General features: G+C 42.0%; 1 protein-coding gene across 1 annotated transcript in view; it reads left to right on the top strand.

Moving 5' to 3' along the window:
* Positions 1-14119, top strand: part of adgrl2b.1 (adhesion G protein-coupled receptor L2b, tandem duplicate 1) — a 91553-nt gene that overhangs the window by 32030 nt on the left and 45404 nt on the right. The window contains 3 exon segments of the mRNA XM_030751568.1: positions 6243-6456; positions 11357-11400; positions 11403-11465. Of these exon segments, the coding sequence (XP_030607428.1) occupies positions 6243-6456; positions 11357-11400; positions 11403-11465 (321 nt within the window).

Raw genomic sequence — 14119 nt, 5'->3', positions numbered from 1 at the left:
TCGACCTACGCACAGCATCATCCACGGTGGGCTGCATGCTGTTGGGTTTTTAGAGGACTGCACGCAAGCATGTTTGCATAGGTTGCGTGTCCGTCTGTGCAGACAAATACCTATGCAAATGGACACACAGTACCATAAAATAGGTTTAATCCGGGGGTTTTCCTACATAGGAAAGCTTAGCAGTACATTATGTGTCAGAGTACTGTACTCTGTTTTCTATGTAAAGCAACAGTTAAGCATGTGTATGAATTGTTGCTACAAAAGCTTGCAGATGTGTATAATGTTGTTCAGTTGAACTTGTTTTGTGTTTAGATTCCACTAATTCACAGAGAGGAAGAAACTTTGAGCCAAACGACTGTTTGATTGTCTGCAGCTCTCATTTCAATTCAGACGACTTTGACAGCCCTTGGCGGGCAACTGGTTAAAATGATGACGTGACCCTGTTAGTTTCCACATGTTACAGTCTGTTTATATGAGCAGGAAGAGATCAGAAAATGCAAATGCAGAATTATAATATTACTTTAGGCAATATCTAACTGTTGACATCAGCATTTTGGCATCAGTAAACATAAAAAGCCACGATGTGTTATTTCCACATATTATGTATGGATCAAAAAAAATAGGACTAATTTAATTAGTGTACCTTCATGAGCAGGTAGACATGTTTTAATAGGTGTGGATAGAGCAAGAAAAAATATTTATTTCTGTTCCCATTTCAGTTTGTAAAGATGAGGAGCAAAGATATTAAGGCAAACTATGTCTTTTGCACATTTATGGCTCTGCATTGCTAGTGAGATGTAGAAAATGTCCTGTGCTCAGACTTTGGCCTCTGCATGGAAAGAGCCTGCACCCTAAATGTTTTCTCCATAAAGAAGAAGCTTTGAGGTTTTCTCTTATTTGCTCTGAGATCTGTTTGGCCAGCGTGAGAGCAAAACCAGATCCTGATAGCAAGTGTCTGCCCGTCCCAAAAGGGTGAGAGGTTGGGCGCCCTGGGAAAATCTTTAACGGCTCTTGTGCAGTTAGATTTAATATACATTGTTTTGTGGCTGCCCTCCCTCTGGAAATGACCTCATGGGTTGTTTGTGCTAGGCCATTTTAAAAGATAAGCAGGGTCTAGCTGCATGTAAAATGTGCGCTAGTGTCGTCACCTTTAGATGGAGCACGCCCTCATAATTTGCAGTTCCTGATTATTACTTATTCATTTATTACAAGAATAAGACCAAGGCTGAAAAATACTCATTTTTCTATTTAAGGTTTTGCTGCTCCCCTTACTGAGGAACTATTACATGCCTGCATCAGGTGTGATATGGATCTAGCGTTCTCAAAATGGATCCACCTGAGGAGTTAAGAGGCAGCAGCGGTGTCTGTCACGCTTAGCCTCAGCAAAATGACAAATCCTTCTCCTTAAACCCCTCAATGAGACATCCACCAACATGGAGCATGTGATTTTTTTTTTTTTTCCCCGTCTTCTTCCTTTTTTCCCCCCTCAGTATAAGAAATAAATTTAAGAGGTGAATCAGAGCAAAGACAATGACCAAGAATTCCAAAATATAGGGATTTGAAGGGGCAGCACGGAATTTATGTACCACCAAAGAGAAAAGGGATATGACTCAGAGCGCTTCGCCTAACCACAAATGGACTCGGTCCTATATTGCCAGTTTCTATTTTAAAATTCTTATATCGGAATCAAGAGTGTCTGATAGCAGTTGTCTGGGAAAGGCGGGTGTGGTTTGTGGTCTTGTCTGACACTGTCTTTAGAAACACTTCCCAGCAAGGTGGACCAGAGCTGGGACTTAAGTGTCACGGGGAAATGGTGCCATATGTCCAACTTGATTTCCTAGTGTTTCGACGCATTTTGACAGTTGAAATGAAATATGAGCTGCTGGTGGCGTAGCGAAGAGTTCTCAGGGTGTTGTCTGTATCTGAAAAGCAGGTGTTACTTTGTAAATCCCAAATCTCCTTTCTCATCTCCCACCTCACTCCAATGTGTCTCTCACATCTGATGGGTGGTCATGTTCTGCATTTGGGAACATTTTAGGCAGCACCACTGGATGCCTTACAAATTTGTGTGCTGTCTTTGGACCGTGCAAGCTGAATTAGACACAACTTTTTTGTGTGTTGGTTGAGAGGCATGTGTATAGACAGCAAAGTGTACTTCTGTTTTAATTAATACATGAAAGAATTACCGCAATGGTCTCTTGATTTTTTTTTTTTTTTTAAGCTATTTTTTCTCTCCTTGGCCAGCAATCAGAAAGTTCCCCTGAGCAGATTAGAAATACTTCAGTAAAGAACAAAGAGACTGGAAAAAAAGAAGCAAAATATTGATGAAGCTTTGTTCCTTAATATTAAGAATTCAAATGAGACGCTATATTTTTTTGCCTCCCATTGAATATCTTTACTCCACTAGAGCAAAACATGCTGTATAACCACTCGGATATTGGATTATGGAAGCATCTCCCACTGTTGGAGGAAAACCTTGACTCTTGAGATTTGCTCTTTCTTCTAAAGATGTTGGCTACCAGTAGTGTGGGGAATGAAACAATATGAAAAGACAAACAATCCTGAAGTACTCCTGCTGCGACCTCTGTGGGGGCACTCTTATTTGACTAAAGGCTACACCCTCCTTTATGCTGTAGAGAAAGCGTCCCTGTCAAACCGAAGCCCAGAACAATGGGGGCCAGCCTCGGGGAAACAGGGCCATTTGCATGCAGCTGTTTGCCGTTTCCCGGACCACAAAGGCCAATCAAAGGATCCTTAATGGAGGATGACAAGCGTCAGCCAACGCCTTTGCTCTCTGTCTGTGCCAGCCATCGCCAGTCTGTCTACCCTCCAAAAGTGGCCCACTTTTTTTTTTTTTTTTTTTTTTTTGGTCAAGCATTCCTTAAGTTTGTTTTTTTTTTTTCTCTCCGTCCTGATGCTGTGGCCTTTGAAGGGTTAAAGGCTGATCGCAACAGCACTCTTGAGAGCAAACACTCAGAGCAGCAAAGATCAACCTGAACATGTGTGTTATGGTCTGCCGCTTGCAGTTGCCAAATGGCGATACCTCGACACCAAACCTCCATTATCTTTTCGCTTCATCTCCAGGGTTTTAAAAGCCACAGAGTGTAACTCTGTGGATGGTTTTAGATGCACCCATCTGAGCCACAGTGCCACTTCCAATTTCAAGGGTGTTGATAGAAAACAAAATATGTATTATGAGGGGGATTGTCACCAGTGAATTATAGGCTGTCAACTGGAGAAGCAGAAGGGAGGGAAAGAAAAAAAAAAAAACTCCCAGAATGCAACATATTGAGAAGCAGTCCCAGCCCTTGCTTTGCTCTCTTGAGCTCAATAGACGGCTTAGCAGGCAGGTCAGGGGGAGGAATCTGAAAAGCTACTTTCCTTGCAGTCACTCACTGACCAGAATGCATGATAAGACTTCATGTCAACAAGGCCAGGAATAGAGATCACAGCCAATTATAGCCAAGTCAAAGTGGTTACCATAGCTAAACATAATTCAGCTCTCTCAATAATTTTGCCATTTCAAGTTAAACTGAGGTACAGATACATTGGGAGCAGTCTTCTCTCTGCATTGTGTGCGCTATGGATTTTTCCTGCAGTTTTCTTGACACCGTTTTTTTTTCTCCCCCCTGCAGCTGGTGCCCGTCTGTCGCAATCTTCAACTGCTGCAAAGTTGAACAGTCAAACAAAGCACAGAACGCGAGATGAAAAGCTTTTCATGCCTCTCTAAGACATTGACATTTGTGCACACAAACAATCTTACCCTCCTTTCCAGAATCTCGCAAAACTTGTTTAAACCGAGAAAATCAACACGAAAGGATACCGACATCCAGAAACCTTTTATTGCCACAAGGTTTTGCCTTCATAGCCGTGTTTAAATCCTAAGATCTTAAGCAAAAATCCAATTAAGTCAACCAAAAATATTTTCCTTTGAATTCAGCTCTGTTCGTTCTCCTACACTGCAAAAAATAAAATAAAATAAAATAAAATCATTATATGTATTTTAACTTTTTAGACAGATTTGTCATTACTTGCCCAATTACAAGTTGACAAGATGGTCATTAATGAGGCCAAGACTATCTACAGTTTGGAAAAGAAGCAATTTGTTCTTTAGGCCGCCAGTACAGTCTAGATACTCCCCCTAATTGATGCACTGTTAGCCTATAACCAGAGAAATCTATACAAGCGAGGGAGGAGGAGGCCGCCGAGGCACAAGCCTAATCAATCGTTAGGCTTCTGTTGACAACAGCATGCTATCATGCCATAGCGGTCTGATAGATGGGCAGAGTCGTCAGTGGACAGCCCGAGAAAGGAGGTTACAAAAGGCAGATGGCGTGTGCATGTGTGTGTCCACGAGGGTGTTTTAGCTGAAAGACTTGTCTCCCTGCTTAGAATTTTAAAACCCCATGAAATGCATTCTTTCTGTCTTTCCTCTCTAGCTGCCGTGATAAACCCGTCACTCCTTCCGTGAGGAATGGCAGGCGGGCCGATCATTAGTCTTTGCAGTAAAGCTGACGACTTCTCTCTGTGTTTTATCATTCAACATTCTGGACAGGTTTTCTGAAAGGTTTGGGTAATTGTAGTAGTTATTGGAAAAGATGGAGTGACCCTGCAGCCCTCCACTTATGGTTCGGCTACAGTGACGTCTCCTAATGAGGTGATAAACAGTCCAGCTAAGCAGAATCTACTGGCCATTAGATAGATCATGGTATTATAATGAAATGTCTAGTGGCCGAATGCCAGAGAATTTATACCATTAGTTTCATATTTTGTTCTCCTGCTACCACTGCTCATGTGTGCAGAAGTTTTTCCTAATACGCAGTGACTTTAACATTATATACTCAACAGTGTGTGTTTCACAGATGTTATTTTTTTCTGTTTGCTGGTGTGACATGTGCAGACTGACATAGAATATCATTATAACTGGGCCACGCACAGCAGGCTGGAATGGCCAGCAGACATAAGCGTTGGGGTTTAAGGGTAGGAATTTCAAGCCCGAATCACTTCAGCTTTGAGCAGTTCAGACAATGCTAATTGCATCAGACCCTGACTGTCAAAAGTGTGAGGATAATTAGAGTGAGGGGGCAAAGTGAACCCAGGGTGGTAAGTGTTAGTACATGACAATGCTCAGAAGCCAATGGGAGCATGGAAAAGGTAACAGGCTGAAAGGAGGGCTAATTAGGAGAGAGCAGTGCAGAAAATACAAATGGTAGCTGCCCCCTCAGGGGCCCACCGTTGCCGCAAACAACGGCGATTATTGACAGTTCATGCGGCGCTCTGCTTGCACTTCTTAAATGGAACACATTTTCATGTTCTACTTAGATTTTACCTAATTGTTTTCTCAAAATTGCAGACAGTTACTTTTTTTTTTTTTTTTTTTTTTTTTTAGTTCAGAGGATTTTAACTCCAGATAATGGATGTGTTTTTTCTTTTACTTTCTCCAGTTTTGTTCCTTCTCTTCTTTCTTTTTTTTTTTTTTTTTGAATCATCATATTTGTGGCTCTGCTCTATTTGTGACATGGCATTTTATGAAATGAAATACAGAGAAATAACCTGCCCCAATGTAATTTGCTGAAAGGAGGCACAGATTTGAATGAAATAGTTAATATTCCCCCCAAAAGCAGAACTATTTGGCTGCGCTCCCATCCGCTGTGCTCCATCTATAGATTTTTCCTCCAGTGTGGACTCCAGACTGTCCCTCGTTCGATCGCCGGCACTGTAAAATGGATTATATTACACTCCTTTCTGCTGGGATTTTGCCTTTTTCTCTTTCTTTCTCTACAGAGCAAGAAAAGCAAAAGAAACAAATGCGGGGGCTTGTGCGACCGTAAAACAAACTATCTTCTGTCCAGATTGGTTTGGCTCTGTGGTGGATGTTCTCTATAGGTGGAGACCTTCCGGATACACTGTGCCCTCTGTATTTGCTCAAGAATTTATGAGGTTACCACTGGTCTCCAATGATTCAAAATTTGATGTCTTAGCCAACAGGCTAGACCACAAAGCAGTGGAGACACGAATTGTTTCGTCTTTCCCCATTCCTATATCGCGTGTAATGGCCCTTCTGTTTAAAACTGTGGTAAACATTGGACTGCTGTTGCCTATTTATTTTGTGCCAGCAGATTTTTATTGCGTGATGTGTGGTCTTATTGTATCAAAAGCAGTGATCCTTTTAACTCATTTCTTTTTCTTTTTCTTTTTTTTTGTGCTTCTTCTCTGTCTCTGTGCGTCTCACCCTCTGACAGGGTTCAGCCGTGCGGCCTTGCCTTTCGGGCTGGTCCGGAGGGAGCTCTCATGTGAAGGATATGCAATTGATCTCCGCTGCCCGGGGAGTGATGTCATTATGATCGAGACGGCCAACTACGGCCGGACTGACGACAAGATCTGCGATGCTGACCCATTCCAGATGGAAAACGTCAACTGCTACCTCCCCGATGCCTACAAGATTATATCACAAAGGTAAAAAACTCTTGGGAAAGGAGGGATCTTATTTCACAAACACAACCAGGAGCTGAGGAGGAAAAGTAAGGCCCTCATTTTTTTTTTCCCCCCTCTCTCTGCGCCAAACAGTTCTGCACACAAAGAACTGTTAAAATTACCGCCCCCACTCGTGCAACCACCTACATACCGGACAATTAATCGACATCTCACACCTTTTAAATGTAATTTATTCGTTCATTGACGAGATTATGTAGGTGGCATTTGAAATTTAGAAAACTGGGGCGCAGATTAATTCTTGACAGGCAGGAATTGACATCCATGCTGCAGAGCTCTTCACACCAGCTGCGCGTTGTTGCCTCTGTTTGAGTCATAATCAGCGTAGCTCAGAGAGACTGCGAGTCACATGAACACCCTCTTAATTCCCTATCTGGAACATTGGGCTTGCTTTGTTCAAACACTTGTAGTGCATTGAAGTGGTTTTGCCTCAGGTAGTGAGCAATGCCCATCATCGTGCCTTTTATCCTGGTTACCCTCTCACAGGATGCTGCCTCTGTCAAATGACAGCACAGCAACACTTTAGCTTGACTGCTGCTTACCCCTAGAGGAGTGTGTATTTTTAAAGGGCACTGGATGAACTATTCATAAATAGTAACCAGCACAGTTCATCTTCTAATGCACTGCTCTGTCTTAACCTGCCCCCTCCTTGAGGTAGCTTCTGAGCATCATCGCCCACCATCTTAGACCTCTGGGATTTTCCCTGCATCATTCTCGTCTGTATTTACTCCCATGAGGTGCAGCACTGCAGAACAGTTTCAGGGATAGATCAAATTCAGCTCTCTTACACTGTCTTTCTAAATTTACAGCACCACCTCAGTACACTCACAGAGTAACATGCTGCTGACAGTGTCCATGCCCCTCAGTTTGACTGCAACCTGCTACATTGTGCGCCACATCTGTTGACAAGTCAGACTCACACTTGCTGAAGCTACACTTCAAACTTATCTCAATTGAAGATTCCCTGGAGGCAGTGTGCGAGCGAAGGCTTTGAGAAGAGTCTGCACCACAAGCCCTTAACCAGAATTATTCTAATGATTCAGATCAGAGGAAATGGGCTCCTGACCGTAATTAAAGTTGATGTGATAACCGGGGATGTTAAAGCAGTCACAAAGCTTTGGCAGACACTGATCAGCCCTCCTTCAGTCTGCAGGAAACCAGAACAAGAACAACTAAAACAACATTGACACAGAATGCCCTGCCAGAATCATCAAGATTAACAAAAGGCAATAGCTCCACAGACATAAACAAACATATTAAACAAGACTGGGGAGACAGAAACAGTGGGAAGCCTGCTGCACAGAGTGGCAGTTTTTGCTGGTTTGGAAATTGCGGTAGAAAGTATTCATCAGTCGCCTGTTTTTCCACAACAAAAACGACTAACAGGAATCAAATGGCTTGATTTTCAGCATCTACATCAAAGTGTTTTGTCAAGTAAAATGTTTTGTTGTTCACAAAAAAGTGGCTGGGATGAAAGATGTATGAAGGAACCGATGGAACCTCAGGTTTGTAGGTCACTTTAATATTCAGGTGATCATCCCTTCAGAGACGTACTGTAAATGGACGGTATGTCTGACCTTTCTTTCTGTCTGCTCTTTTCCCTCCACCTCTCTGTTTCCGACTAGCACAACTGCAAAAAGATCATCTAAATATGCATGTTTAGTTGATTTTTCATTACCTTATTTCAGTGGCCGCCCATTCCCTGACCTGGTATAAAATGCCAGAATAAAACTGTTACCAGATCAAAGGTGCAGCTTTTTCATAGGAAGTGAGCAGAATTCAAGGACTTCACTGTCATTAGATTGTGCTCAGTGCAATGCAGATTGCATGCAGTGATTTCAGCTGCAGTTTAAAACAGAGGAAGACTGTCAGGATGCTTAGCAACAACACATCCACTGTTCTCCAGAGCAGGAAGATCTAAAACCTACATCAGAATAAATGCCATGGTGGATTCATAAGTATTTATATCCTTTGCTTGAAGATGAACTAATCGATATTTTGTAGTTACAATGAATCAGATGATAATGTGCTATGTGAAAGGTTTTCTCTTGTAATGATGAACCCTTCAGAGCATCAGCCCCCAACTCTTCAGTTCTCCTCGATCCTGCAAAGTGCTTTTATTTTTGAATTCCTCTCTGACCCGATCAAACTGACTGCATGCTACCTGTCTGTAACCACAGGCTGAATATAAATGGTGGAAGTAGCCACCATGTTAGTGATGTGCCATTATCAGGCTTTGAAATGAGCATTTTGGCCATCTTGGTGTTCTTAAACTGGGTGTGCCGAGTGTGACCTGGATCTGACCGAGAAATTGAGGGATACTACGCCCTCATAGTGAAGCAGTTTGTCAGTTACATCCATCCACCCATCCATTTATCTATTCATTCATTTTCTTGACCGCTTATCCAATACAGGGTCACAGGAGGGCTGGAGCATATCCCAGTTTTCATAGGGTAAGAGACAGGCTACACCCTAGACAGGTCGCTGGTCTATCATAGCCTCATTAAGAAAGTGTTTACTGAGGTCATAAATCAAGGGAGCAGCAGGGTCATTTCTGTACAGTTTGACTTCTTTTCGCAACAGGAATCACCCACTGCTGGCCGACCATTAGACAAATGCAGATTTAAGGCACTTTCACACTGCTTCACTTCAGAGAACCCTAAGCTACTTCCATCTGTTATATACAGTCTGTATCTACGACAACAACTCAGTGAAACGTCTTAAGCCACACGCCCCACATAGTTCCAGCTGCATTTGGTAGAGACCAAAACAGAGCTAAAAGGACACCAAATGACCTGTGTTTCACTGCTTTGTGCAGATAAGCAGCCGTTTGTCAGAACGACTTTATAAGGTGCTAGTGTGTAGTTTTCTATCCTTTTCTGACCAAAAAGAGGGGGGGGGGAAAGGTTTGACTTTAAGTGTCAGCCATTCCAGAAATAATGTCCACTGTTTGCCACTTTTGAACCCTCTTAAGCCCCGGAGCTCTCACCAAAAAGCGAATGCCAGCCCGAGGTTTCTTCTGGTTTTACTGTTTTTATGTCACTTTGAATTCTTCGCGTCCTCCGACAGTGGCACACTGTATCTTTTGCCAGGTAGGGTTTCCGCATTTACTCCAGTTGTCCCAGCATCCACCATTTCAGCATTCTGGAGAAAGTTACTAATATTTGGGAGGGGGGGGGGGGGGGGGGGGGGGGGTGCTGTCCTCTCTCTGTTTTGTGTTGTGCAGTCACGCCTTTATTCCCCCCCCAAAATATTTTGTAGCACATGGGAGACAAATGTGTTCTCATCAAGTGTTTGTACACATGATAAGTTAAAGCGAAAAAGGTGCCCGTTTTGCCCATGTAAGTACAAAGATTTGACAGTGTAATGTATGCAAGCATTGAAAATATAAAATCTCATTGTGCAAAATGTTAAATATTAATATGTGTAGTGCAGCAGCTACAGTATAATTGTCACCTCACCGAGACAGTGGCAGAGTATTTTCCTCTGTAAATAAGTACAAGCACAACATGAATTACACAAGTAATTCACACATACCTCGAAGCATAATTACTTGATATAAATATACCTTCTATCACCGGGCTGTTGTCAGTCAGGCCCATAAACTCATAACACCGAAGTAAATCAAATATATTGGGGTGCATTTTAATCAAGTGTGTTGCTTTTATCTGCTGTCAGTCAGTTCACAGTGTTGATGCAGTGACCCTTCTCCCTCGCAGCATTCATTCTTGAGCATTCACTGCAGTGAAGCCACAAACGTACCTCTCCTAAGTGCAGTTGGCAGCAAAGTGCCCGTGATGTTCAATCCATGGCTGATGATGCCAATGTGATTTGTTAAGTTCATAACGGGAGCCTTGTTTTCCCCCAATATAATTTATAATCCATTAGTTTGAAGAAAATGGGTTTTGTTGTAAAGATGCATGCCCAGTCTCTTAATGCACATACATTTACCTTTACGTTCATTAATTCGACATGAGACAGAAAGTGCACTGTCATGGTTTTGCGTGGTTGCTGTGCAGCACACTCCCATTTTGCAGTGACAGAAAGCCTCTTGAATGACTAATGGTTCTTTGTCCAGTGTTCAGATGTATGTCCAACTTGAATTTTGTGCTGCAGACCTTCTGAAAATTTATCTCTGGCTTGAAAATTGCTTAATGTCCTATTTGGTGCCATTTTCTTTTCTTTTTTTTTTTTCTGATTTGCCTCTGTCACTGGTGACATTCTTCTCAATTCCTCCATCTCAACAGAGCTTGATTGAAGTGGAGCCAATTTCAGCCTATGCAGTATTTAAACAAACTCAGTCCACTGCTGTTCTCCCCCCCCCCTCCTCTGATTTACTTGAACTTTTTTAGCACCCAGAAACATCTGCTAACACGCACGCATGCTGTCTTCGCAATTCACACATCAGACTCTAACTTAGGGACACCATTTCATGCTGCAAGGCAAACAGCCTCTCATCGAAATGACACTCTCATGCCATGCAGAGGAGCTGCTGTTGCACCAGAGGCCAGCCATTCATGTCCACTGCATGTCACCGCCACCTGTCGAGTGTGTTTTAATGAATGTCTTCTCTTTCAATAGTGGTATGAAGACTAATTCCTAACATGCCTTTAGCTGCTCTTTCACTCTGTCGTTCATCACATCGTGCTCATTACTCTTGCTTAACGTTTTCGTTCCTCTCTCTGTTTGCAAAGGTTTAAACTTGAGTGCATTTGTGACAGCTCCGGCTGGGATTTGATCAATTACAGTGTAGCTGTAACGATGATCTTTCTCCCTCTCTTTGTTATTAATGTTGTCTTTGCGGAGTGCTCTTGCTGTGGGTAGTCATGATAAATCTCTGGTCAATCTTTTTTTTTTCCTTTAGGTGCAACAACCGTACGCAGTGTGTGGTTGTCACTGGCTCTGATGTCTTCCTGATCCATGCCCTGGCACCTACAAGTACTTAGAGGTCCAGTATGAGTGTGTTCCATATAGTAAGTACCGCTATCCAAATCTCATACTGAAATCTTACTATGTGCAGTTAAAAATGGTGTGATTATAACCACTGTGTCTCATCATTTTGCAAGTATTGTGCAGTTTGTCCAGTTGACGCATTTGAAACGAGACTGTATTAATATGCTAAGCTATGTTGAAATATGAAGTGTTTTAGTCATTTAAAGGTCCAGTTCACCCCAATAATGGAAAAAAAAATTGAAATTGCTTTAATGGAATCCAGCCATGCAGATCGTTTTAGATGTTTAATTTGCCCTATTTGATATCTGCTTGACCCTAATTTTAGGTCTGGTTCCAGGCTGGCAAAATAATTGGCTAATTAAGGGCCGAAAGGAAACAAATGTCTTTTTTTTTTTTTTTTACGGTCCCACCTTGCTCTCATTTATTGGAAACATTCAGGTAGCTTTATTCCCGTTTTTAGTCGACTCTGCCTGTCACTGTCACCAGATAAAACGAGAACTGTCACTGCTGGCAGTTTAGTTTTAGCTGTGTTAAAATGTTAAGTTCGCAACAGCACAAACGTCTTTTGAGAGGTGGGGGGGCCGACAAATGAATATGCTTTCTGCAACGGTGGAAAACGGCTGCGTGTTCTCTGACAGGGTCAAACAGAACGTCGCATACAACAAGCAAGATTTGAGTCTGGATTTGGATCCATATAATAAAACCCCATCCCTGTCTGCAGCAGTGATGTATTTGTGGAGCACACAGCACTGAAAAAAATCATAATTAAAGTATTTCAATAGCAAAAACTTTCAGGAACTGTATTGCTGTTTGTCTGGATAAACCGCAGAGCTCGCTGTCAAGAGTTATCATTGGAACTACTTTGCGCTGAACAAACAGCCCTAGTAAAAGGTTTTTTTTTTCCTTTTGTAAATCTGTCTCTTTTGTATTTGGCTTCTAGCAGAAATTTCAGCGGTTTTACTGAGCACCCCCCCCCCCCCCCCCCCCCCAAAAAAAAAAAAAAATTAAAAAATAGTAATAATTCTTTAAAAATCCAAAAACTATCTGCATGAAGAGATACAATTAGGAGTGTGAAAGAAAATATGTTTACTTGTAATTCTGGTGAGCTGACCTTTTAAATAATTCCACCGGCCTTTACTTCTATTTATTGTCTTTCCTTGAGATATACTGGGTGCACTGGTTTTGCATTCATAAAGTGTGTTCAGTCATTTTAATTCGCGAGCATGTTGAACAAGAGGCAGATTAAAAAGTTAAATGAATGTGCATCTGTTCTCGGATTGAACCAAACTCATGTATTCAGTTGTAAACTGTCTCGTCTTCCATTATTAAAATGGGTTAATTAAATTGTTGTAGAGGTGGTTTGTTTGTGAGTAAATCTACTTTAAGAGTGATATAGACTAGTTGTAAAGTATCCTGAGGCTTCACGCCTGCCCGAGAAAGTCCTTCGTATTTAAATTGATGAAATGTAAACATATTCAGAAATATTCACTCTTTTTTTCTTCTTCTTTCAAACAGACCTCCCTTCACCTCCTGTCTAATCCCCCCGACTAACCTCTTTGCTCTCGTTTTTTTTTTTTTTTTCTTCTTCTTCTTTCAACGTCCAATCTCTCACATATTGTCTCCAGCCTCTCCCCCTCCTATGCCCAGTATACGCAGCTCAACAGCCCACTAAAGAAACTCCATATTAGGCTGAATATCCATCAGTCATCTCATGTGCTGTTGCTCTCTTTGGCTCATTTGAGAGTTTGGTCTGTAACATTAGCACCGTGTCATGTTTTACGTGTGTGGGCGAGGCGAGTTTGGAATCGAGTTTTGATTTGTGTTTATAAAGTTGAACAAATTCACCCGCAGTCAATACAAGCCAAAAATAATTACTGTGCTGTTTCTCTAAGAATGTTATCCATCTAAATATGAGCAAAACTTTGAGATTTTTATTCTCCTGCCACTTAGGGGGAGCATTTTAGAGGGATTTGTTCTGCTTTCGCAGTGGCCAGTGCATTATTTTGTTGGCAGATAAAGATGGCAAGAGCAAAAAATTTAATGCGCTGGAAAACATGGCACATAACTTGTCTCTCGTCATAACTTGTCTGTTTTTCTATCCTAGGACGAGAGGCCGTTTCACTAACAAACATCCTTGTTTTTTTCTCCTCCAGCTCTTCCTCCCTAAGCAGCCCTGCAGTTCATCTCATGGTCATTCCCTCAGACTAATCTTCTCTTTGTACCTGGTAGTTGACTCATGATAACCTTTCTCTCCCTTTTTGCACTCCTTTTTTTGCTTTCTTTTCCAATGCCTGAAATAGAAGTGGAGCAAAAGGTAAATGAGTGGTCTGGTCCTTTCTCCCCCTCCTCTGGCTCTGTTCTGTGGTGTTGAGTACAGCTCCCCTCACGTCTTTCCCCCTTCCTCTCCTGATTGCCTCTCCTGTCAAATGCTAAAAACCATAGGAGGATTGTTTGCACCAATGGAGTCCAAATGGACACACTTTTCAAATCACATCCACGGTCATTTAAACGTAGTTTTTCCGACAGTGTGACAGGAAATCACAACTGTCCGGTGTTGATTCGTTCCAGAGACTTTTGCTTAGTACTCTTTTAACCCGGGAATAATGACTAGTGTGTTTATATTCTTATTTCGCTCAGTCTTAGTTTGCTTGGCCCAACTTCTGCTGCATCCATA

This window comes from Archocentrus centrarchus, chromosome 17, assembly GCF_007364275.1.
Source record: "Archocentrus centrarchus isolate MPI-CPG fArcCen1 chromosome 17, fArcCen1, whole genome shotgun sequence".
Lineage (NCBI taxonomy): Eukaryota > Metazoa > Chordata > Actinopteri > Cichliformes > Cichlidae > Archocentrus > Archocentrus centrarchus.
This window is presented reverse-complemented; position numbering and strand designations above follow the sequence as displayed.